Raw genomic sequence first — 25,316 nt, forward strand, 5'->3', positions numbered from 1 at the left:
CAACTAAAAAGTGAATCTACAAGCCTTTCCGCGGCTTCATCACATTTGATGCGCGTCTGTCATCTGTTTTATTTGGGATAGAACAGTGAACGCAAAGGGGGAGGGGCATGCGAGCAAGCACCCCCGAAAATATACTGAGCAGAACCAGCGGCAACGATTATTCCCTTGTATGCACGCGCCGTGGAGACATCTCTTTTCAAACCTGCAAACTATTAAAAAAATTCTTTTCGTTTTTTTTTCTATCGTCTTCATTCCAAACAAAGACATCGGTTCACTCGTGTTTTTTGAGGTTGCGGTTTGCCGCCGCCGGCCTTGCCACGTTTGGTTTCTTTTTGAGGTAGCGGTTACGGAAAAAGTTGCTGAAGAGAACAAAGTAGGAGACGTACATCATCAGCGCCAGCCGTGCGTTCGATGATCGGCAGTCGCAGCCGCCTCCGAACTGGTTCATGTAGAAAACGTATACGGCAATGAGGCTCCCAATCACCATCTGTGCAATCTGGAGGAAGGTGATGAGCGGCGCCAGCGGGCGCACCATCTTTCCATACCCGCAGGCCGACACAAAGTAGTAGAGGTACATGATTGAGTGCACCCCGTAGTTCATGCAAACAAACCACAGTCCACTGCCTGTTGGGGAGACCCACGCGTGCCAGCAGTAGAGCATGACCGTCACGTGGTGGTACCAGTGCAGAAAGATGACGGGTTTCTTCTGGAAGACGAGGAAGGCAGTGTCGAGCATTTCTGGGATTTTACTCAGCATGAAGGCCAAACAAAACAGTCCGGGTATGTTGCGACGGTGCAGGTCGACCATAAAGACACAAAGCGATGTGTCCAGGGAACCGCGCAGGCTTACAGAATCGATGCCCTCCCTGAACCCCTCTGGGATGATGATGTTGCGACGCAGGGCCGGTGTCATGTCTGAGATGTACTGCAACGAGCTTGGGTCTAGTCCGCTGACTACCGGCGCTGTCACCACTTCGTATAGGCGAGGAACGCAGTAGCAGGTACCGAGAAGAGAAAACCAAGATAAACAGAAATTCCAGAGGATGTTGAGGGAGCGCAGGCGGTAGGCGGGGCGGGTGTTCATGAAGGTGTAGGGCACCACATGAACAAGCACCAGGTACAGAGCCGTGGCGACAATGGGCACGTCGCTGTGATCCTCTAACCAGCGATCCACCGACGGGAAGTCGATGGCATCTGCCTTGGCCTGAAGATATTGCGTAAGACCATCCATCTGTTAGCAAATAGTCATACGTATATATATATGTAGAGAGAGAGGGAGAGAGAGAGAGCGCTAGATACGTATGCACGAACTCGTGTTCGCGTGTTCGCGTCGGGAGACCAAAGGGAGGGGAGGGAGGGGATGGGGGTAGTGGTGGTGGGAGAGGTGGATAGAAAATGTAAAGCGGAGATGTGGTGGGGGAACACAGAGATCCAACAATGTGCCCTCAGCCGGAACGGGAGGTGAGTGACCAGTACGGAGACGCACCACCACCACAAAACAGAAAAAAAAAACAGGAAAAAGGAGTAGCGGTTTGGTGGTGTAGAGATGACCGAATACACACAGACACACACACACACACACACACAGACAGACAGAGAGACATGCGTATATGGCATGAGCCCGTGAAGCAGGCACGCCAGTGATTGACGTGTCTCTTCGTTTCTCCCTTGTATCGCGAGGCAGAAGATTCTTCTGATGGGGGGGGGGAGAGGCGAAGAGGCCGGAGTGCCCCTCAGCCGAATAGCGTAGGGAATGAGCGTCATGAATTAATCGCATACTGCAGCATTACACACACACACACACACGCACGCAGATGCCTCGACACACACACACAAAAAAGTAAACAAACAAAAAAGAAACTGAGAAATGGTTAAGACATGTTGAATGAGAACCGAGAAAGGATTGGGGTGCCATGGACGAGGGGCGAAGGGGAGAGAGATGAGAGTCGGGTGTCAAGAAGGGGTCGAACCGTGGGAAGTGGGCAGAGAGGAGCAGCTTCAGCAACAGACCAGAGGCCATGCGCTCTTGAAACAGCTGTGTCCTTGCATAGCACTTGACTGGAAAGGATCACCATGACATGAACGAAAAAATGAGAATAAATGAGAATACATGAGAGCAGAAAGAATTAGAGCACCAATAATAAACCGAGGCGGGGGCGTCCCCCCCCCCCTCCCCTCCCACCCACAAGTTCGTGCCGTACCGTCTCCCCGGCTGCGTGGTGATGCTGTGTGTAGGGGGGAAGGCGGAGGAGGGGAGGGGAGGGGTTCAACGAACATGCAGATGTTGATGCCCATGTGACATTTGATGCATGTTGTGATGCGCTCTGATATGAAGAAAATACGTATAAACATACTCCGTATACATCTATAAAGAGTAGAGAGAGAGAGTGGGTGGGTGGGCGTTGGCCCCTAATGAGATGCGCAAGGCTGCATGAGGATCGAGGGAATCACACATGTATATACAAGCAGATCACCCCTCGCTGTACTGACCACCACATGCGGTGTGGGGGGGGGGGGGAGGAGAGACTATTAACAAAAAACGCACAGCAGGAGCACATAAAAAAAGAAAATACAAGCGACATCACATCGCCACACGCACACACACACACGCAAATCCTTTGCTGTATAAACCGAGGGGGAAGGGAGAGAGGCCGTAATACTCATGAAGAGTATCCCCAGCTTCCTGAGACTCAGGAGGTGACCTGCTGGAGTTTCGCCATGTGCGCTGGGCTCTGTGCTCGCGTGAGCGGCGCCAAGTGCGAAGTCTCATCTTCCCTTTCCAGGGAGTAGTAAACGTCTATATTGCTGTCTTTTTTTTTGAGGGCAGGCGAATCTTCAACGGCTGCTGTGTGCCTTCTTCCCCGTGACCCGCCGCACCTTGCGCGCCAGCACCAGGCTGTTCTTGTGGACGCGCTTGTCTAGATAGAGCTCCTTGAACAGCACCGCGAACAGCACGCAGTAGCTGCCGTACATCATCATGCCCACGCGCAGGTTTGTCGGGTCGCTGTCGCAGCCCCAGAACCGGTCAGACATGTCAAACGCCGGCACGTGTGACGCCAGAGCGCCAGTCGTCACGACGCTCCTCGCGTGGTGGTGGACGTAGTGTGCACTGCTCAGCACCAGTTCGACAGCCTTGAAAAAGAGCGTGTTGCTGTACTCGGGGCCCAGCCAGTACTGGAGGTACGTGTACACCGTGATGTACATGCCCAAGAACATCTGCAGCACCTGCAGCAGCGTGATCACCGGCGCGAGGGGACGGATCGACTTGCGCAGCCCCATCACCACAAGGAAGTAGTACAAGTACATGATCGCGTGCACAAAGTAGTTCATGCCACAGAAGAAGATGCCACTCGGAATGGGCCGGTAAGAGGATATCCACACGTAGATGGCTGTGACGATGTGGTGGTACCAGTGCAGGAAGGAGACGGGCTTATCCTGCAGGATGAGGAAGAGGGTGTCGAGCAGCTCGGGTGTCTTGAGGTAGCCGAACATCGCGACGGAGAAGCCGCCGACACCGTCGTAAAAGATCGCGGCGTCGCGTTGCTGGATCTCAGCCGGCGTGCGCTCCCACTTGAAGACAACCCCGCGCTTCATGAGCTCCTGCTGGTGCGCATATAGGACGGCGGCACGACGCGACACGAGGTTGTTGTCACGGCCGTCTGCGTAGGGTAGCTCGCACACAGTGTTGTGCAGGGTGCGCGTACGCAGCAGGTACGGGATCTGCGTAGTGACCTGCATCGTGCCGTAGGTGGAGAGAACAGAGAGAAATAGGTTCCACACGGCTACGAGGTAGCGGATAGGCAGCCGGATGTTGTGCCGCTTCATGTATCCCGGCAGGTAGAACACAATACAAAGGTATACGATGGTGGCGTACACGGGGTAGTCGGGGTATCCATCGAGGAAATCTCGGCCGTGCTCTGCTCTAAATTTGGTGGGGTAGGAGTTCACCCACTCCCAAAATTTGTGACGTGTCTCCATGACTGCTGCACAGTGTGTGCTGGTGCGGGCCGTGGTGTGCACAAGGGTGCTTCGCGCGAGCGGTCTTTCGTTAGAAAAAAAAGGCGCGATGCTTAGGAACGAGGGCACACACTTCCACATGTGCTACTGAGGAGGTACGGTGCAGAGCGGATGGTCGCGGTAGCTTAGAGTGAGGGTGAGGGTGTGTTGAGCAGCACGGGCTAGCCCCCCACAGAGAAAAAAAAACGAAACAGAGCTCAACCCAGCGCCAATGGGTGTGGAGTGTGGAGGTATCCGCACACGACTGTCCATTAAATCAAGACGACAAGACTGGTCTAAGACGGTGCGAACGCGATGGCCAAAAGGAAAAGAGGGAAAAGCAGAGGTACGCGTGATGTGTGAAGGAGCGGGTGGGAGAGGAGGATGAGACAGTCGAGACAAAAAGACGGAGTGCGTGATTTGTGTGTGTGTGTGTGTGTGTGTGAAGGGGTGAGGGGGGGAGCAGGGAGGGGAGGGGAGGCAAGTCTCCATTATTTTTACCTCTGTAGGATGACAAGCCAATACCAACTCCATCGCAAATATGCCTTTCCACTGCGAAGTGAGCAAGCAAATGTGCACGCTGCCCCGCGCCTAAACAGTCGACACAGGAGCGGATGTGCTGCTTGTGAGACGTCGAGAGGGGGGGGTTCATCAGTGGAGATATGTCAAGTGTACGAAGAAAAGACACGCAACGAAGGGGTAGGGAGGAGGGGGGGGAGGGAAGGAAGAATGAGGAGATCACTGTTGCTGTTGGCTGCACGCCGGTTGGGTATACACCACACACACAATAATAATAATAATGACAATTAATAAAATATGTTAATATATACACATATGCATACATACACACACACACACATAGCAGAAACAAACAAAAAAGGGGCGGCGGCGGCGGCGGCGATAAATCCTGTTTACAGAAAAACGATCGAATTTGCACAACAACTCACTCACACTGTCGAGGGCTCTGCTGACGTACACAGACACACATAAATGCACATGACATCATTTGTAAGCGCCCACAGAGCAAAGGAGAAGCAGCGAGCGCTCTCTGGCAGTGCCCAACGATTCCCGTATTTCAAAGGTACGAAAAAAAAGAGGGGATAAAGAGGGGTACACGGATACAAGAGTAAAGACACACAAGACACGTGTTACTCTCGGTGGTGTGTGTGTGTGCGGGTGGGGGTGAGGGGGGGGGGGGAGGCAGCTGGAGGGCCAAGTTTAAGTCACATCTTCCAAACGAAATAAAAAGGAGGGAGACGGTCTGAAGGCAGCGAGGATGTCACGGAAGAGGGCAGAGACAGCGTGCAGTGCACAACACAATCGCACGCCCAGCTTCATGTCGGCATGTACGGGCTATTTTCTACCTTTACCCTGCTAGTCATAAATATCTGGCGGTGGTCAGATGACTTGATGTGGGATACACGAACACACTTATAGATATGCACATATAGTTATGAGGGGGGGGGGCAAGACAAACATGACAGAGTGAGATCAGATCGATGGGGGTGGGGGGGGGGGTGATTGAGGGTGTGTTCACGTGCACTATCCAAGGGCGAAAGAGATCAATGCGAATGAAGGTGAATATGCAGGCGAATCCTCAACGGCTGCTGTGTGCCTTCTTCCCCGTGACCCGCCGCACCTTGCGCGCCAGCACCAGGCTGTTCTTGCGGACGCGCTTGTCTAGATAGAGCTCCTTGAACAGCACCGCGAACAGCACGCAGTAGCTGCCGTACATCATCATGCCCACGCGCAGGTTTGTCGGGTCGCTGTCGCAGCCCCAGAACCGGTCAGACATGTCAAACGCCGGCACATGTGACGCCAGAGCGCCCGTCATCACGACGCTCCTCGCGTGGTGGTGGACGTAGTGTGCGCTGCTCAGCACCAGTTCGACAGCCTTGAAAAAGAGCGTGTTGCTGTACTCGGGGCCCAGCCAGTACTGGAGGTACGTGTACACCGTGATGTACATGCCCAAGAACATCTGCAGCACCTGCAGCAGCGTGATCACCGGCGCGAAGGGACGGATCGACTTGCGCAGCCCCATCACCACAAGGAAGTAGTACAAGTACATGATCGCGTGCACAAAGTAGTTCATGCCACAGAAGAAGATGCCACTCGGAATGGGCCGGTAAGAGGATATCCACACGTAGATGGCTGTGACGATGTGGTGGTACCAGTGCAGGAAGGAGACGGGCTTATCCTGCAGGATGAGGAAGAGGGTGTCGAGCAGCTCGGGTGTCTTGAGGTAGCCGAACATCGCGACGGAGAAGCCGCCGACACCGTCGTAGAGTGACGTAATTTCTCTCGCCACCTGTGGGGTGGAACGCATCCACTTCACCGGTAGATGCAGCTGTTCCATAAGAAGCTTCTGGCGTGCTTGCAAACGTGTGGCGCGCAGCGTAATGATGTCGCTGGCGTTGCTGGTTCCGAGCAGCTCGCACATGGCATTATGGAATGATCGTCGTGAGAACAGGAGCGGAGAGAGCGCCAACGTGTGGAAGGCACCGTAGGTGGAGACGAGGGAGAGAACGAGGTTCCACACGGCGACGATGTAACGAATGTGGAGGTGGATGTGCCGTGATGCTATGAATCTCGGTAGGTGAAACACCATTATAACGTACAGCACTGTGGCATACACGGGGTAGTCGGGGTAGTCGTCGAGAAAGTCGCGACCATTCTCCGCCTTGAATCGACGTGGGCGGTACGTGATCCAATCCCATGCACTCTGGAAGGTTTCCATCTCGAAAAAAAAAAAGAGAGACCGTCGCACAGGCCAAACAACTTGAGGTGATGGAGACGGGGGGGGGGGAGAAGAGGAGAGGAGAGAAACTCGATAGAGGACAGAGAAAGGAAGGAAGGAAAGAAGACGAGAGCATTACCGACCTCCCATCTCAGGGAAGTAACGGGTGGAGGTGTGTGTGTGTGTGTGGAGAGGGTCCAGACGGAGACGTAGCCGCACAACTGGACGTGGGCTTCGCTTGAAAGTTTTCTCGCCCGCCTCATGAGTGGTGTGTTCCGTGACACCCATGACCTGGTGTTGGCAGGTGTATGCACATTCGCTTCGCGTTCAGAGCAGTTGAGTGGAGGGGAGATGGCGGAGGGTGCGGGGGGGGGGGGACAAGAAATCCCAAGGATTAGTACTGGCTGCCCCTCATGAACGCAACTGCTAACAGCCCATCCTCCCCATTTGGAGGGGGAAAAAAAGAAAACATAATTTTGTTCACTGCATTGCCTGTTGTTTTTTGTTTTCAAGTGACTAGCAGGCGCTACCACTGGCGCCCTTCCTTCCTACTCCCGTACTATGCACCCCCCCCCCCGCACCACCACCACCACCAAAAAAAACACACATGTACACGTGTACGGCTACCCAAGCCACCAGTACGATAAGAGGGAATGAAGGAAAGGGAGGAAGAATAAAGAGTGAAGAGCAGCAGTGATACAAGCCGCCAGGAGAGAGTGGGGCCCTGCCTCCATGCCGGGTGTTCTCATCCAAAGTGTCTTGAGTTTACCCCCCCGACCTGTGCAACGTGAAACAAAGAGCTTGCGAGAATGAGTACAGAACCCCCCTTCCCCACCCGCTGCCAACGGTAACCACAGCCCGAAGGGCACATACACCGCCATGGACACAAGTAGTGGAAGTGGGATCCAGCACGGAACCCCGTTTTCAAGTTACACAGAACAAGGGAGTAGTAGCTGACGAAGAAAAAAAAACGAGCGGATGCCACTCGCACCAGAACTGATAGCTGCATCGGTGCAGATATGCATCCCCCCCCCTCCTCCACCGCTCCCCTCCAGCTTAAAGAAGACACAAGGACCAACAATCTAGCATCCAGACACACACACACACAGACACACAGATGCACGTACCTACTCCCTGAGAAAATCCACACACGACACATGTTTATTCAAATCTATAATATATATATATATATATACAAAAACAAACATATACATCGTGCAGGGTGTAAAGCAACAACCACACATCCCTCCTTGCCTCCCTCCCTCACCCCCCCCAAAAAAAAAAATACCGAGGAGTCCTCTGAAAGTGAGGGGTGGGAGGGAAGGCGGAGAGCGAGGGGCGAGGGTCGAGGGGCGACCACACAAGGCGCAGCTCACGGTGCACAGACATAGGGACATGCAAACACCAAAGAAGACTGGTCATCTCTGTTCTAGTGATTCGCAACGTCGCCGCTGGCATCTTACCTTGCAAAGGTGCAAAAAAAAAACCTGTAAATAAAAAAGGAGGATGAGGAGTAGACCCTGAGCCGGTGGTGCACCCCTCACAGTGGAAGCGAGGCAAACGAAGAAAGACTGCAACACCGACACAACGCGTTGGTTCAGCCCACCCACCCACCCACCCTCTTCGAGGTTCACGCAGGCCCGACTCGAAACTCGCACAGAAGAAGAGTCAGTTACACACAGAGACCAACACGACGTCCACCTGACACGACACATTGGTGACGGAGAAAAGAAACGTAAAAAAGGAGAGGGAGAGAAGAGGAGAGAAGAAGAGCATCTGTACACATTGCAGTTGAAGCTCGTATGTGCTGGTATAGCGGATTCGATTTCTTTTGAGAAAGTGGACATGTCTTGGCGTCAATAACCAGCGTGCCCTTGTGGTCACATACTGTTCATTAGACATCGATACCCTTAGACATCCACACGGACATACCCTTGGGGGAGGGGGGACGCCAATAGGCAACAGGCAGAAGTAAACACTCGACACTGCTGTGAAAGGTGGTGCAGATTGGAAGGATTGGGGGTGGGGTAGGGGGGGGGGAGGGGGGGAGGGTGCTGCGCGGTGGGCTTTGAAAATGTACACACACACACACACGCGCACACACTTACGTCAATAAGCAAGCAAAATACACACACACATATATATGCGTACATGTATATTCACACACGCATATACACATCCCATCACCAAAAATAAATAGCCCTATGTACACATGAAGACACACACACACACATACACGCAAAAAAAAAAGAGCAGGAAAAATAAATTAAACATTGCTGCGAAACGCCGCAGCTCGAAAAGACACAATAGCCACAAGGGCAAACAATCCAATACAAACAGGCTTATGTGTATATATATATGTATATATATATATGTGTGTATACACACGTATATGCATCGGGCAAACACGGCTGTCCCTCCGCAAAAAAAAAAGACGCTACAGCGAGTATTTTTCAAAATGACCAGATCAAAAACGTGAGGCTTTGTGTATCTCTGTATGTATGTGGGGGAGGTAATGGAAGGGGGGGCAGGGAGGAGGGAGGTCAGGCCCATGCACATACTGGGGCCCACACGAGGTGATATACGTCTGCATCTCCCTCCCCATGACATCGCCCCTATCGGCTTGTGGTGATTCTCTTCTCCCCCTCACTTTTGCTTGAATGCTCGTACTCTTCTGCGGGCACACCAATGCAAAAATGCTGTGTATTCCTTTACGCTCCTCATCAGCCTCCTCCCCTCCCCTCACCCCCTGCCTTGTTCCCCGTGACCCGCCGCACCTTGCGCGCCAGCACCAGGCTGTTCTTGTGGACGCGCTTGTCTAGATAGAGCTCCTTGAACAGCACCGCGAACAGCACGCAGTAGCTGCCGTACATCATCATGCCCACGCGCAGGTTTGTCGGGTCGCTGTCGCAGCCCCAGAACCGGTCAGACATGTCAAACGCCGGCACATGTGACGCCAGAGCGCCCGTCATCACGACGCTCCTCGCGTGGTGGTGGACGTAGTGTGCGCTGTTCAGCACCAGTTCGACAGCCTTGAAAAAGAGCGTGTTGCTGTACTCGGGGCCCAGCCAGTACTGGAGGTACGTGTACACCGTGATGTACATGCCCAAGAACATCTGCAGCACCTGCAGCAGCGTGATCACCGGCGCGAAGGGACGGATCGACTTGCGCAGCCCCATCACCACAAGGAAGTAGTACAAGTACATGATCGCGTGCACAAAGTAGTTCATGCCACAGAAGAAGATGCCACTCGGAATGGGCCGGTAAGAGGATATCCACACGTAGATGGCTGTGACGATGTGGTGGTACCAGTGCAGGAAGGAGACGGGCTTATCCTGCAGGATGAGGAAGAGGGTGTCGAGCAGCTCGGGTGTCTTGAGGTAGCCGAACATCGCGACGGAGAAGCCGCCGACACCGTCGTAGAGTGACGTAATTTCTCTCGCCACCTGTGGGGTGGAACGCATCCACTTCACCGGTAGATGCAGCTGTTCCATAAGAAGCTTCTGGCGTGCTTGCAAACGTGTGGCGCGCAGCGTAATGATGTCGCTGGCGTTGCTGGTTCCGAGCAGCTCGCACATGGCATTATGGAATGATCGTCGTGAGAACAGGAGCGGAGAGAGCGCCAACGTGTGGAAGGCACCGTAGGTGGAGACGAGGGAGAGAACGAGGTTCCACACGGCGACGATGTAACGAATGTGGAGGTGGATGTGCCGTGATGCTATGAATCTCGGTAGGTGAAACACCATTATAACGTACAGCACTGTGGCATACACGGGGTAGTCGGGGTAGTCGTCGAGAAAGTCGCGACCATTCTCCGCCTTGAATCGACGTGGGCGGTACGTGATCCAATCCCATGCACTCTGGAAGGTTTCCATCTCGAAAAAAAAAAAGAGAGACCGTCGCACAGGCCAAACAACTTGAGGTGATGGAAAAGGGGGGGGAGGGAGAGAAGAGGAGAGGAGAGAAACTCGATAGAGGACAGAGAAAGGAAGGAAGGAAAGAAGACGAGAGCATTACCGACCTCCCATCTCAGGGAAGTAACGGGTGGAGGTGTGTGTGTGTGTGTGGAGAGGGTCCAGACGGAGACGTAGCCGCACAACTGGACGTGGGCTTCGCTTGAAAGTTTTCTCGCCCGCCTCATGAGTGGTGTGTTCCGTGACACCCATGACCTGGTGTTGGCAGGTGTATGCACATTCGCTTCGCGTTCAGAGCAGTTGAGTGGAGGGAGATGGCGGAGGGTGCGGGGGGGGACAAGAAATCCCAAGGATTAGTACTGGCTGCCCCTCATGAACGCAACTGCTAACAGCCCATCCTCCCCATTTGGAGGGGGAAAAAAAGAAAACATAATTTTGTTCACTGCATTGCCTGTTGTTTTTTGTTTTCAAGTGACTAGCAGGCGCTACCACTGGCGCCCTTCCTTCCTACTCCCGTACTATGCACCCCCCGCACCACCACCACCACCAAAAAAACACACATGTACACGTGTACGGCTACCCAAGCCACCAGTACGATAAGAGGGAATGAAGGAAAGGGAGGAAGAATAAAGAGTGAAGAGCAGCAGTGATACAAGCCGCCAGGAGAGAGTGGGGCCCTGCCTCCATGCCGGGTGTTCTCATCCAAAGTGTCTTGAGTTTACCCCCCCGACCTGTGCAACGTGAAACAAAGAGCTTGCGAGAATGAGTACAGAACCCCCCTTCCCCACCCGCTGCCAACGGTAACCACAGCCCGAAGGGCACATACACCGCCATGGACACAAGTAGTGGAAGTGGGATCCAGCACGGAACCCCGTTTTCAAGTTACACAGAACAAGGGAGTAGTAGCTGACGAAGAAAAAAAAACGAGCGGATGCCACTCGCACCAGAACTGATAGCTGCATCGGTGCAGATATGCATCCCCCCCCCTCCTCCACCGCTCCCCTCCAGCTTAAAGAAGACACAAGGACCAACAATCTAGCATCCAGACACACACACACACACAGACACACAGATGCACGTACCTACTCCCTGAGAAAATCCACACACGACACATGTTTATTCAAATCTATAATATATATATATATATATACAAAAACAAACATATACATCGTGCAGGGTGTAAAGCAACAACCACACATCCCTCCTTGCCTCCCTCCCTCACCCCCCCCAAAAAAAAAAATACCGAGGAGTCCTCTGAAAGTGAGGGGTGGGAGGGAAGGCGGAGAGCGAGGGGCGAGGGTCGAGGGGCGACCACACAAGGCGCAGCTCACGGTGCACAGACATAGGGACATGCAAACACCAAAGAAGACTGGTCATCTCTGTTCTAGTGATTCGCAACGTCGCCGCTGGCATCTTACCTTGCAAAGGTGCAAAAAAAAAACCTGTAAATAAAAAAGGAGGATGAGGAGTAGACCCTGAGCCGGTGGTGCACCCCTCACAGTGGAAGCGAGGCAAACGAAGAAAGACTGCAACACCGACACAACGCGTTGGTTCAGCCCACCCACCCACCCACCCTCTTCGAGGTTCACGCAGGCCCGACTCGAAACTCGCACAGAAGAAGAGTCAGTTACACACAGAGACCAACACGACGTCCACCTGACACGACACATTGGTGACGGAGAAAAGAAACGTAAAAAAGGAGAGGGAGAGAAGAGGAGAGAAGAAGAGCATCTGTACACATTGCAGTTGAAGCTCGTATGTGCTGGTATAGCGGATTCGATTTCTTTTGAGAAAGTGGACATGTCTTGGCGTCAATAACCAGCGTGCCCTTGTGGTCACATACTGTTCATTAGACATCGATACCCTTAGACATCCACACGGACATACCCTTGGGGGAGGGGGGACGCCAATAGGCAACAGGCAGAAGTAAACACTCGACACTGCTGTGAAAGGTGGTGCAGATTGGAAGGATTGGGGGTGGGGTAGGGGGAGGGGGAGGGTGCTGCGCGGTGGGCTTTGAAAATGTACACACACACACACACGCGCACACACTTACGTCAATAAGCAAGCAAAATACACACACACATATATATGCGTACATGTATATTCACACACGCATATACACATCCCATCACCAAAAAATAAATAGCCCTATGTACACATGAAGACACACACACACACACATACACGCAAAAAAAAAAGAGCAGGAAAAATAAATTAAACATTGCTGCGAAACGCCGCAGCTCGAAAAGACACAATAGCCACAAGGGCAAACAATCCAATACAAACAGGCTTATGTGTATATATATATGTATATATATATATGTGTGTATACACACGTATATGCATCGGGCAAACACGGCTGTCCCTCCGCAAAAAAAAAAGACGCTACAGCGAGTATTTTTCAAAATGACCAGATCAAAAACGTGAGGCTTTGTGTATCTCTGTATGTATGTGGGGGGAGGTAATGGAAGGGGGGGGGGCAGGGAGGAGGGAGGTCAGGCCCATGCACATACTGGGGCCCACACGAGGTGATATACGTCTGCATCTCCCTCCCCATGACATCGCCCCTATCGGCTTGTGGTGATTCTCTTCTCCCCCTCACTTTTGCTTGAATGCTCGTACTCTTCTGCGGGCACACCAATGCAAAAATGCTGTGTATTCCTTTACGCTCCTCATCAGCCTCCTCCCCTCCCCTCACCCCCTGCCTTGTTCCCCGTGACCCGCCGCACCTTGCGCGCCAGCACCAGGCTGTTCTTGTGGACGCGCTTGTCTAGATAGAGCTCCTTGAACAGCACCGCGAACAGCACGCAGTAGCTGCCGTACATCATCATGCCCACGCGCAGGTTTGTCGGGTCGCTGTCGCAGCCCCAGAACCGGTCAGACATGTCAAACGCCGGCACATGTGACGCCAGAGCGCCCGTCATCACGACGCTCCTCGCGTGGTGGTGGACGTAGTGTGCGCTGCTCAGCACCAGTTCGACAGCCTTGAAAAAGAGCGTGTTGCTGTACTCGGGGCCCAGCCAGTACTGGAGGTACGTGTACACCGTGATGTACATGCCCAAGAACATCTGCAGCACCTGCAGCAGCGTGATCACCGGCGCGAGGGGACGGATCGACTTGCGCAGCCCCATCACCACAAGGAAGTAGTACAAGTACATGATCGAGTGCGCAAAGTAGTTCATCGTCGAAAAAAAAATGCCACTCGGGATCAGCACGTACGAGGCATGCCAGCAGTAGATGGCTGTGACGATGTGGTGGTACCAGTGCAGGAAGGAGACGGGCTTATCCTGCAGGATGAGGAAGAGGGTGTCGAGCAGCTCGGGTGTCTTGAGGTACATGAACAGCGCCGTGTAGAACGCGCGTGGTCCATCGTAGTTCTTATCCAACAGCTGGTGTGTGTAGGTAGCGATGCAGGGGTTGTTCCTGTGTATGTTGCTGGGGTCGAAGGCTTCGTCTGGACTCGGATTGTAGTAGTGATTGCGTATGTATTGGCTGCTATATTTCCTCGAGTAACGCACGGACAGCTGCGCACAGCACGTGCCGTGGAAGCCTTTTTCAAAGAAGATCGTGTGGAAGAGGTTCTGCAGGCAGTAGTACGACCCGAGTGTCGATATGAGCGACAGAGCGAGGTTCCAGGAGGCAACCAAGTACTTGATGTGAAAGACCCACCGACGCCGCTCCATGAGCCCCGGCAGAAAGAAAACGCTTACGAGGTACAGCAGAGCAGCGTAGCAGGGGTAGTCGGGTGCGGCGTCGAGAAAGTTTCGTGCAGAGCTGCCTTTGAAGTGCGCTGGGGTGTTGATCCACTCCATGACCCACTCCAAGAAGAACATCACAGACAGAGGAGATGGCGCTCTACGCGTGCCTTCGGGGTGGGGGCGGGGGAGAAGGCGAGGGGAGGCGAGAGGGGCGCAGAAGAGAGCTTTTAAGCTAGGAAAGAGGGTGTCGGAGTGGGTGGGTGGTGATTTGGGGGAGGGGGGGGGGGCGGAGATCTTCTTTCCCTGACAGAGGTGGAGCGATGACCGCGTCGGCACGTAACAAGTAGACTGATCAGGGCCTCAGAGAGGCGTGCGTTCCCCCGCAGTTTGCTCTGCTGTTTGACCCCTCCCCCCCAAAAAAAAATAAACGACAGGCCCTTATTTTACACCTGGCAATGGAGTACACCTTGTAATGTAGTCTCGTCTACACTGTCCAGTTCCTCGGAAAGCGCATGGACCGTTGCTGTTTTTTTTTTGTTGTTGTTGCCTTTTTTATCGTATCGAAACGTTACGGTGTACGGCTTCTCTCTCTGTGTGTGTTTGTGTGTGTGTGAAGAATGGCAGCGTGGCCTACCGCAGTGGTGGTGTCCACTAGTCAGTGTTGAAGATGCAGTTGTATGAGGAGGCTCTTCCTCGTGCACGGTCCGAGACTGATCTCTCACAGAAGCTGTGACCTTGAAGAGAGTGTGGAAAGAAAATAGGTGGCGAGGTTTGCCAGCATTCCTTGTTCTCGGGTACACAACTCCGCCACCGTCGCGCGCATATGGCCTATGCACACATGCACACACACACACACACACACACACAGTGACACTCAACAAGCCTTTCCTCCCTCCCACCCCCTCAAAAAAAAAAAGAGAGGACACACACACACGTAAACGAAATGACAAACAATAACTTAAAAAGGGGAAGTCCCCATAAACATAGAGTATAGCCAAGACGTATGCCGTCGTGACGACAACCTCAATCGCCGGTAGGCTAAAGGGAGGGAGGGGGGGGGGGAGGGGGGCGTGGGCGAGGCAAGGAAGACAAAGAGAAAGAAGGGGCATGTGTGAGTGTGTGTGTGTGCGTGTGCGTCTGGGGAGGGGAGGGGTGCTCTTTACTGGTCGCACCCCATTTCTGTTCGCTACGCCTGTGTGCCTCTTGCTTTAGTCTGCGCCCTTGCCTAGACGAGTGTGTACTGCTTGCTCGAACCTCTGTTCTCCCTTCTCTCCTCCTCCTCCCCCATGCTCACAGACTCCCCCTAGTGCCCAGTCATGTCGTTATCCGCCATGAGAGAGAGAGGACTGTACAGCCGAAAAGGGGGGCGAAGGTAAGCAGTGGAGGTGCGAGTAGGAGTCATGAGAGAGAAGGGGATGTAAAAGAATAACGGCGACCGTGCCTCCCCCCATCTCCTCTTTTCACCTCACAATGTGACTACCCCCTTGTGGCTGAGCCATTACTGCCATTGGTCACCTTCTTTACGGACTTCCCGTTTTTATTGAGCGCCCTTGTCTGCATCTCCGCCTTGCGCTGTGTCGCCGAGCCCTTCTTCATGTAGAGCTGCACAAATAACGCAGCAAAGAGCACGAAGTAGCTGCCGTACATACACAAACCCATCCGGATCGTTCTTCGGTCAACGCCACACCCACGCGTCGTGAAGTATCCGTAGTAGAAAGTGTACAGCACAATGGCTGTGCCCACAATCATCTGCAGCAGCTGTGCCCCTGTGATGAAGGGTGCGATGGGTCGAATGACCTTGCGCAAACCCATCGAGCACAGAAAGTAGTACAAGTACATGATCGAGTGCACAAAGTAGTTCATCGTGGCGAACCATAAACCGCTGGGAATTAAGGTGTAGGCGGCGTACCAGCAGAAGATGGTGACGGTGAGGTGGTGGTACCAATGCAGAAAAATGATGGGCTTCTTCGTGAGCACCAAAAACACCGTGTCAATCATCTCGGGGATTTTGCTAAGAAGAAACGCGAAGAGCCAAAATGCCAGTTCACCGTCGTAGATAACGTCCTTGTCGAACCAGCAGGTTGTCTCGTACATGCCACGGTCCTCCAGCAAGTAGAGCAGCAAAGTACCGGCGCCAATCGTGCCGCACATGGAAAACAGCGACAGCGCCAAATTCCATGCGGCGACTACATACCTCAGCTTCAAAGGCTCACGTTTTTCCATCGCCTTGGGACCCAGGAAGACAACGAGCACGTAAAGGACTTCACTGTACACAAGTATGTCAAAGTAATCCTCGAACATGAACTCAACGATGTCGCCAGTGAATCGGCTCGGCAGATTGCCGATGTTCACCATCCCTTGAATGAAAGAGAGCGCCATCATCAGTCCTTGTCACCTCCTTCTTTTCCTTTTCCTCTCACGTGTGTGTGTGTGGGGGGGGAGGGGAGGGAGGGGAGGGGCTCCTGGCACTTCTCTTGGATTGTGTTGAATACACCTCCACCAAAGAGGTTGTGGCCAAGAAGGAAACGTAGAGCAGCGAAGCTCAAATAGCGAGACGCACACTATTTGGTGGATCTACAGGTCTGTCGTGCAAGCACACGGGGAGGGGGAGGGGAGGGGGGGGGGTCGGGCTCGCGGATGTCTTTACTTTTTTTCCTCCACAGTTTTGTTTTGTTGCTGTGAAGAGCGAAGAACGGAAAGGATATATATATATATATGTATTTCACAATGAACGAGAGAGGGGATGAGGATGAAGAGGACGAGGAAGCCGATTATACCACACCTGCTCGAAAACCCAAGACAGCTGAGGTGAAAGCGAAAAAAAAAAAAAACGAATGACGTACTCGTTGAGAGGTGGCACAACGAGATCACCACACGCCCCCACAAAGAGACTACACACCCACGAAAACACAAATCAACGCAATTATGCGAGAAGGCGAGAGAATGGAGAGGAGGGGGGCGTTGCTGAATCCCTAAAGGGGGAGGAGGAGGGGGGGAGGGGAGGGGGGAGAACTCTAAAAAAAAGGGGGTAAGAAATGTGTGTGTGGGTGTGTGTGTGTGTGTGTCCGCACGCGATACGGTGCCAGTTGCACGTACACCTCACCCGAATCGTTAGACACACACCTCAAAACTTGAAAGAGCGCGGGAAAAAAAAAATAACAATGCTTTTCTTTCTTTTTATCCCCTTTGTGTCTCTGTGTGTGTGTGTGCGTGTGCGTCTGTCTGCTCAACGATTAACCAGAGAAGGGGTGAGAAGAAAATGAAATACCGGAACAACAAGCGAAGATGAACAACAACAATGTATATACGTGTATATATATATATACCTTGCCTACACTGTATCTAGATGTACATACACACAAATATGGATATATATATATATGCTAGTGTGATTATTGCACAGAGGGGCACGCTTGTGGTCCAGTTTTTTTTTTAAAACCCCCTTGCTGGGAGGGAAGGAAGGGGGGAGGGGAGGGGAGAGGGGAGGTGCGGTCTTATCGAGGATTCCAAAGCCGCTGCTTATGCATGCGCTTTGTGCACGCTGGTGGTGGTGGTGGTTGGAGGTAAGCGTGATGTCGGTGAAGCCTGTACAAGGTGTGCTTCAGCAACACATCTCATAACAGATTAGCGGTGAGATCGAATGAAACCTAAACCTAAGACCTAAGACCAGGAGTGACAAGAAGGGGGGGGGCGAGCGAGTGAAGCCGAGGGAGGGGAGGGAGGGGAGGGGGTCAAGAGAAGGTGTAGAGGTAAAAAAAAAATAACCGCAACAAATGAATTGTGGGCACAAAAACAGGAGCAAAAAAATATGAATGCTGATAAAGGGAGTGCGTGAAGTAGCTTTGATTTTTTTGCGTTTGTTTGCTCGAGTTGCTTCTTTTTTCCTTCTGCGATTTCTTGAGGTTGTTTTTCTCGTCTTGTGTATATCTACATCTACACATGCATATATGTATATACATGTAAATACAGTTGTGTGGATGTGTATGTGGGTAGTTGTGAATTCATGGACACGGATGCGTGTGTAGGAAGAGAAGAAATGCAAAGAGGGTGGGGAAGGAGGAAGAGGAGATGAGTGTGTGTGTGTGTGAGGGAATGAGGGAGGGAGGAGGGGGGGGGGACCCGCCCTCAGTTCGAGGCGTCTTCCCCTTTGTGCTCAAAAGAGAAAGTTTATCAAAAAAAGAGCTCGTCGGCGTGTTAGACACTCCGAATGCATCTCCAGTAGCCTCGTTGCATAGTCCCAGGCCAGCTAGACTATAACGTGTGTGCAAAACTGAAAAGAAAAAAGAAGAGATGTACAGTCATTGCTGCGGGTCTCTTGTTTTCGCTTGCACACACTTTTTTTTTCTTCCCTCTCTCTTTCCTTCCGTTCAAGTGCCTCCCCCCCCCCCACACACACACACCCGCTGTGTCGTTTTGTGAGCATTCCCATTTTTGTCCACGGGGGCGGGGGGAAGGGGGGCGGGGGTATGTGCGCTTTCTCATTACGCAGTCTCTGGAGAGGGCAGACATGGTGAATGTACGCCGGAAGGCGTGCACTGTTCACACAATATAAAAAAATTAAACAGGGGATCCAAGATAATGACAGCCTGCCCTTCCCCCTCTCCCCCTCCCCTTCCCCTCCCCCTCCCGGACTCACACCAGCATACACACGGACAAACAGGCACATGCATGCGATATGCTGATTCTCGAGCTGGCTAGGCTGTGACCCCGTCGTAGACGTTACTCTACGCTGGGTGAGTGGTAACTTGCTGAGGGCGCAGAGGCGCTGTCGTAGTCGTACGCCTCGCCGGCCAGCGCGGCAGAGGCAGCACCAGCGTAGGCGGACGACCTCGCTCGAACTCAAATCGACGGCACTGTTGCTGGGGGTGTTGCAAGGCTGCCGTCCATGACCCTCTCAACCTCAATCCTGCTTGAACGAGGCGGCGCCTCTGGCGATCCGTTCCTCAGTGGCGTAGTCTCATCGGAGCCACGCCAGCCTTTTCCCGTGCCCGTGTCCGTGTCCGGTGAGCGATTTGCATTGTTGCCGGGTTCATAACTGCAAGGCGGTGACAGCGACGACTCCTGCTTCCTCTGAACGTTTTGACGGACGCTTTGCTCCTGACGACGTCTGCGCCGACCCGTTTTCTTTGCCTTGCGACGATGCAGCTGTTCAGCGCGAGATAGCTCATTTGTGTTCTCTCTGTCGTTGTCCCCTGCACACCGGCGTCCTTCATTCATGTCACCATCATCATCCTCGCTTTCGTGGTCACTGCTGTCTCGAAGGCGCTTCCGCCGAGACACCACAGACATGTGCGTCACGTCAAGCTGCTGCTCATCTTCACTCGACGCTGAGGAAGGGGGACCTCCTCGGTGGCCGTTTGAGTTGTGTGCCCCTTCAAACTCCGAGTCGCTCGTTGCAGAGCTCTCCCTCTTCACCTTCTCCCCGACCGTGGATATCTTTTCACTTTTGTGTCGCAGCGGTGATGATACTCCTGGAGCGTGCTCACCTCCATCGGCCACGCGCTCCACCCGAAAGGCGCTCGTCCTTCCCGACAACGGGCCCAGCTCTTGCAGCGAATTGGAGGGTTTGGCAACAGAACCCCTCCACGACACCTCCGAGGGAGGCAAGGCGAAGGTGTCCTTCATGTCGTCATCCGTTGTTGCCGTTAACGCATCGAGGCCAGCGCCCCCACTGCCACGCACATCGCCCGAGGTATATTTGCTGGCGCGCTGCTTGCTTGGGTTTCCGTTGGCGATAAGGCTGGGTGCGCCCTTCTGTCCTGACTGGAGACGTGCGCTCAGCCCCTCTGGTGGTGAGCGATGCTGTTGCTGTGGGCGTGGGCTGCGGCAGGTTGACTGCAATGACCTGACAGGGGAGATGGATGGTGACAGCTTGAGCTTGCAGCTCTGATGCGGGGAAGCCAGTTGATGACGTTGCGGTGGGGAGCGTTGCATGGCATTGCTGCCGATGTCGCTGTCAAATAGGCTCGGTCTCAGCGAGGGGGAGAGACGCACAGCTGTGGACACATCGGCACCCGCCACGGTGGCGCCAGCGTGTGTAGGGATCAGAGGACTCACGTGACGGGTCTTGGGCGGAGGCGCTGCACCCGCCAGAGGCGAAACCCTTGGCAGCTGCTTTCCTTCTGCAGCAAGCTGAAGCAGCACAATCCTACGCCGTTCGTAGATGTTAATGAAGTGATAGAGACGCCGCAGACGACGACGGCATTCATCAGCGTCAAACAAATTGAATTGCTTATGTGTGACGAGTGCCTCACTAGTCGACTCCGCAGCTCCAGGACCCTTGGCCGTGTTAGCCAAGCCACTTTTCCCTCGCCGAGTAGGCTGCAACGCGGTCGCTGGCCCCGTCCGCTGAGAGCACCGCTTCTGTGACGACGCCCCCTTGCCCCTTCTGTCGCTCTGGGCAACGGATTCGTCTTCGTCTTCATCTTCGTCCTCGCCACCCGCGTTGTCGGCACTGGAGGAGGAGAGGAACGACACTGCCAGATCGGTTGCTGTCCCGAGCAGTACGTCCCAGTACGGCGGTACAGCCTGCCGAAGGAGGCGCATGACATCATCACAACGCTGGCGCTCCTCATTGACTTCAGTGGATCCCTTCTGTCGTGGCCTTTCCTGTTGTTGGTCGTCGAACTCCTTGTCTCGCGACTTCCGCAGGTCGAGATCCTCCTCGTCAGTGTCGTCGTTGCCGACCTCGCCGTCGCTGCAGACGCCGTTGTCGTCCTCTCCCTGACCGCTCCGTCGTCGCCACGGCCCTTTGCGACTCTGCCGCTGCGATCGTGCCCCCGACGACAGGTTTGAGTTGTGCTTTGCCACGTCAGCCGTGCTCTCTGCAAGCTTCAGATCGGGAAGTGGGGGCGCACTGGCGGCACACGCATCCCGTGGCCTACAGCCACCACCGCCGGTGTTTTTTTTATTATTTCTGGACGGCTGCTGCTGCACTGCTGCAGTCGTCAGTGAGCCCACCTCACCGCCGCCGCGGCGAGAACTGGGGGTCCCAGTCAGTGTAGGGGTCCGAACACGATGTGTCGGGGGCGTCGAGGCAGCGTTGTGAGCAAACACAAAAGTGGAGGTGGATGCGATGGGGCGCACGGTAGGGCTGCAGAGCGGTGCCACCGACGGAGGCGTCAACGTGTAGGGCTGCCACGCCAGCGGCGGCGAACCGCCTGGAGGGCGGCCGTTGTTGTGCCGCCTTCCGCCACCGCTGGCGCTGCAGCCCTGGAACGAGGCCACGGTGGAGGGCGATGCAGCAGCAGCAACAGCCGCATTGGTGGACGCCGACACCGCCCCGAACTTTGACTTCGGGCTGAGCGACTGCTGCGGCGTGCCGGGACGGCTGTTGCGATACAGTGGTGGCATCCAGCCAGAGTCGGCAGCTCTGCCAGTATCCTGATAGGGCGCACCGGGCTCCGCTGGCATAGGTTGCTCCTCCGGCTCCACATACAAGAGCTCCTCTACCCAGTTACTCGGTGCCCCGGCAAAACCGTTCGCCGATGCCACCGTTGCCGACTCAGAGAGGCGCAGGTGGATCAGCTCTAGCAGTCCCACAAGCGACGCGTACAACGACACCACACGGTTTTCAGGGAGTCCTGCAAGGAGTGACACGTGCGGCAGGGAAAGGTAATTCCACTGCAGATGGCAACGCAGCTGCTGGGCATCCAGGGGCGGTGCAGCGGCCAGAAGTGTCTCCGTGTCTCTCCACCCCACTAGCGTGGGACCCATCCGCACCAGTTGGCCGCTGACGCTGCTGAGAAAGCACGGCATGTGATGTAGCTGTCGAGCCACTGTACTGGAGTTTTCGCGGATGGAGGCGAGGGCGTCAAGGCGCGACGCCAGCATCGGTACTCGCATACGACGTCGCACGCGTGCACACTTCTCGAAGCAGCGGACGACGTGCCCCCAAGCACCACGAACGGACGCGGTGTTGATACACAGTGCTGTTTCCATAACCAGCCGTGTGGCCTCTGTCTCAACCGCCGCCAACACCGGCGACAACATGTGCATGCCCAGCTGGTCCACCAGTTTCTCCTTGGAGTTCATGTAGCACAAGGACAGGCGATTCGTGTACCGGTTAAGCGTGATTGTTTTGCGTCCAGAACGCAGGCATGTGAAGGTGGCGAGGCCCTCTCGCCAGAGGACGCTCGACAAGAAATAGACACCGTTGAAGTGCTTCTCCACCTCGTCCGTGACGCGCAACACGAAGTTCAGTTGGTACAGCTGTGAGGCATGATGTTTGCGGAGTACGCGCTGCAGCAGCCGCGTCAGCGCTGCTTGCCGATCCCCTGTGGTGTTCCGAACATCGTTCAGCTGGCGCAGCGCCGTAAGCAGTGGTAGGCGGTCACCGGAATGCAGCGCCATATACGTGCACATCCACGAAGACGTCAGCGGTGAGAGACGCCGTGCCAGCGGCATGACGTCGTAGGCACCACGCAGCATAGCCGTGCGTAGTGTGGTGATGAAGCCGCTCGTGGAACCTTGGTAGATGCCGCTGCGCAGCGCCATGTCCGCCAACTCCATCGGTGTCACGCGGAAGACCACTGCAAACACGTGTAGGAGCGCATTCGCACAGGGAGAGGTGAGGATCCACTCAAAGCGCTTGTAAAAGGGTGAGGTGGGCGTGGTGAGCAACATTGGATTCGTGGTGTCAACGCCTTCGTCATGCCGAGACGCATGTCGCTCGGCTGCCGCTAACAGCTCCTCATCTTTGGTGCCCGCCAGCTCAGTCAACGTCTTCTCCCATGAGGCCAGGATGCGGTGGTGTCTTTCCGCTGCGTCAGCGTTGGTGGTGCTACCGCTGCTATCCTGCCTCGCTTCTGCCGCCATGACGCACTGATGATAACTGTGCGCGTCACGGTACGCTCTGCGTGTAGGGTAAAGGCCAAGGGCATCGAGCCACAGTCCAATACGCTGCGCGTTCTGAGCCGCCGCTGCTGGAGAGGTGGAGGAGACGGCGATCGGCTGCGCATCGACCCGCCGTGCGAGCTCAAGCGCGACGATCATTGCCGTGTGCTCCGGGCAAAGCCCCGAAACACCGCTTGCCGTGAATGGCAAAGGGCACAGCGGCACCATCTTGTCCTTGAGCGCCTTCATCGTCTCCACGCGCCCAGGCACGCGCCCCGGGTGCCACAGTACACTAGGAACCCTGTAGGCGGCGGCCACTGTAAAGACGTTCTGGAGATGTTGCAACGAAACTTCGGTAGACTCAAAGAACGACGGCGAAGCAACACCGAGAAGGACGCTGATCAACTCTACATCCACCCACTGCAGCTCCAGGTCAGTGTGATGCAACTCGGTCGTTGTCACCGCCTCGTGGACACCATAGCGATGATTGTCTCCCGCTGCCGTTGCTTCTGCGATAGTTGCGGAGGTAGAGGAACGCCCAGCTAAGCAGAAGAGCGGGAACAGCGACACAAAGCGATGGAGGAGGAGGCTGAGGTACAGAGCGGCGGCCCGTAGAGCGGGCGCCGTGCCGCGCGGAAGCCCGGGAGTGATCAACAAAGTACTCATATCGTATGCTGCCCGGAGGACCATCGGCAGGGACTCACCGGATGGCAAGAGAACACTGCTGCTGTTGGTGATCGTACCACTCATCTCTGTAGTGCTCGCAGCGCTGCTGGTCGCTACACCGCCATGCCGCTCGGCTCGACCGCTGCGGCCAGTGGAGGACAGAGGAACGCCCGCGTGAGGGCACGTTCCGGTGGTCAAGGATGAGGTGGGTGGGTGGTGAATAGCTCTCCCCGCCGCACCATCGGGCCGTTTACTTGTGCACGCAGCACTGTCCATGGAGGTTGATCCTGCTGGTTTTACGACGGGAATGCGCTGCAGCCACTCGTAGAAGAAGATGTACGCATCGATGGGGCCTCCGCCACCTTCGCTGCCGCTGCCAGATTGCTTCCCTAGACGAGCGCGGCCCCCCACACCAGCCAAGCCACCTGCATCGTCGTCGTCGTCGTCACCGCTGTCCTCCATTCCTGATTGATCCTGTTTTGCCGAAGATACCTCCTCCACAACGGCGTTGCTGCGCGTCGTTCCGGCGCCGGTGAGGCAGAAGGCACACTGGAACTCGACGTCCCCGGACGGCATCCATGCGTCCTGCATACCGCATTGCGTACAGCTGGGTGGCCGATAGGACCACCAAACAATGTACTCGATTTTATCGTAGAGGCGCCACGTCACTGCAGTCCATGGGTCAGTAAAAACGTCGATGAAGGTGCCATGAAGAACGGGGTGGTCGGTCAGTGCGGTTGCCGCGGAGCCATGCTGGGGACCGTTCAGGCAGCATGGTGAATGGTGAACGCTGCCGTCTGCAAAATAAGAGGAGGGGTCGTCATCCTGGCCAGGTGATGCGACCTTCGGCCACAGCGATGCCTTTTCACCATGCAGGGTGCCGCAGCCGGCGGGGACGGAGGAAGAGAGGCCACCGTCGCTGGCAGGACTCCCGCTGGGTAAATTTGAGCATTTTGAGACATCCACACCACCACCACCACCACCACCCCGCTTCGAGAAACTCAACGACGTTGGTGACGACGGTGCATTGATTGGCCAGCTTTGCTCACTCGGCGAGCCTGGAGTTGTGGGCGGCTGCGCGTGATGCTGCGTTACGGAACTCAGTAGGTTGTGCATGAGAGCCTCCAGCTCCAGCAGCTGATTGCGCGTCAGCGGGGTGATGCGCTGTGACATTGATGTTTGCACGCTTGTGTAGTTCTTAGATAAAATTAAAAACAGAAAAGGCTGGCACTTTTTTCCCCTCTTCTTTTTGTGGATGTCGATACGAATATCGCATCGCTATGCTTATCGCAGCAGCAGCAGCAGCAGCCGGTGTGTGTGTGTGTGTGTGTGTGTGTGTGTGTGTACGTTCAGAATGCCGAGAGATATTATGAGGGTAGAATGCATAAAAGAAAGAGAGAGAGAGAGGAAGAAGAGGGTGAGGTCAACTCAATCACAATGGGCCGACGAGCCACAAGGGAAACGACT

General features: G+C 54.7%; 7 protein-coding genes across 7 annotated transcripts; all 7 read right to left on the minus strand.

The window, feature by feature from the left end:
- Positions 1-271: 271 nt before the first annotated feature.
- JKF63_06715 (uncharacterized protein) lies at positions 272-1,084 on the minus strand (the record flags this gene model as incomplete). Its single annotated transcript, XM_067902664.1, has 1 exon — positions 272-1,084. One exon carries the CDS (start codon positions 1,082-1,084, stop codon positions 272-274), a length of 813 nt encoding a protein of 270 aa, XP_067758557.1.
- Positions 1,085-2,835: 1,751 nt separating this feature from the next.
- On the minus strand, positions 2,836-3,978 carry JKF63_06716 (uncharacterized protein; the record flags this gene model as incomplete). The annotated part of the gene is made up of 1 exon (XM_067902665.1): positions 2,836-3,978. One exon carries the CDS (start codon positions 3,976-3,978, stop codon positions 2,836-2,838), a length of 1,143 nt encoding a protein of 380 aa, XP_067758558.1.
- Positions 3,979-5,593: 1,615 nt separating this feature from the next.
- Positions 5,594-6,733, minus strand: JKF63_06717 (uncharacterized protein; the record flags this gene model as incomplete). The annotated part of the gene is made up of 1 exon (XM_067902666.1): positions 5,594-6,733. One exon carries the CDS (start codon positions 6,731-6,733, stop codon positions 5,594-5,596), a length of 1,140 nt encoding a protein of 379 aa, XP_067758559.1.
- Positions 6,734-9,456: 2,723 nt separating this feature from the next.
- On the minus strand, positions 9,457-10,608 carry JKF63_06718 (uncharacterized protein; the record flags this gene model as incomplete). Its single annotated transcript, XM_067902667.1, has 1 exon — positions 9,457-10,608. One exon carries the CDS (start codon positions 10,606-10,608, stop codon positions 9,457-9,459), a length of 1,152 nt encoding a protein of 383 aa, XP_067758560.1.
- Positions 10,609-13,325: 2,717 nt separating this feature from the next.
- JKF63_06719 (uncharacterized protein) lies at positions 13,326-14,483 on the minus strand (the record flags this gene model as incomplete). The annotated part of the gene is made up of 1 exon (XM_067902668.1): positions 13,326-14,483. The coding sequence occupies one exon, from the start codon at positions 14,481-14,483 to the stop codon at positions 13,326-13,328; it is 1,158 nt and encodes a 385-aa protein (XP_067758561.1).
- Positions 14,484-15,824: 1,341 nt separating this feature from the next.
- Positions 15,825-16,730, minus strand: JKF63_06720 (uncharacterized protein; the record flags this gene model as incomplete). Its single annotated transcript, XM_067902669.1, has 1 exon — positions 15,825-16,730. One exon carries the CDS (start codon positions 16,728-16,730, stop codon positions 15,825-15,827), a length of 906 nt encoding a protein of 301 aa, XP_067758562.1.
- A 2,457-nt stretch (positions 16,731-19,187) lies between these two features.
- On the minus strand, positions 19,188-25,022 carry JKF63_06721 (uncharacterized protein; the record flags this gene model as incomplete). The annotated part of the gene is made up of 1 exon (XM_067902670.1): positions 19,188-25,022. One exon carries the CDS (start codon positions 25,020-25,022, stop codon positions 19,188-19,190), a length of 5,835 nt encoding a protein of 1,944 aa, XP_067758563.1.
- Positions 25,023-25,316: the final 294 nt, after the last annotated feature.

Source organism: Porcisia hertigi, chromosome 14 (genome assembly GCF_017918235.1).
Source record: "Porcisia hertigi strain C119 chromosome 14, whole genome shotgun sequence".
Taxonomy (NCBI): Eukaryota; Euglenozoa; class Kinetoplastea; order Trypanosomatida; family Trypanosomatidae; genus Porcisia; species Porcisia hertigi.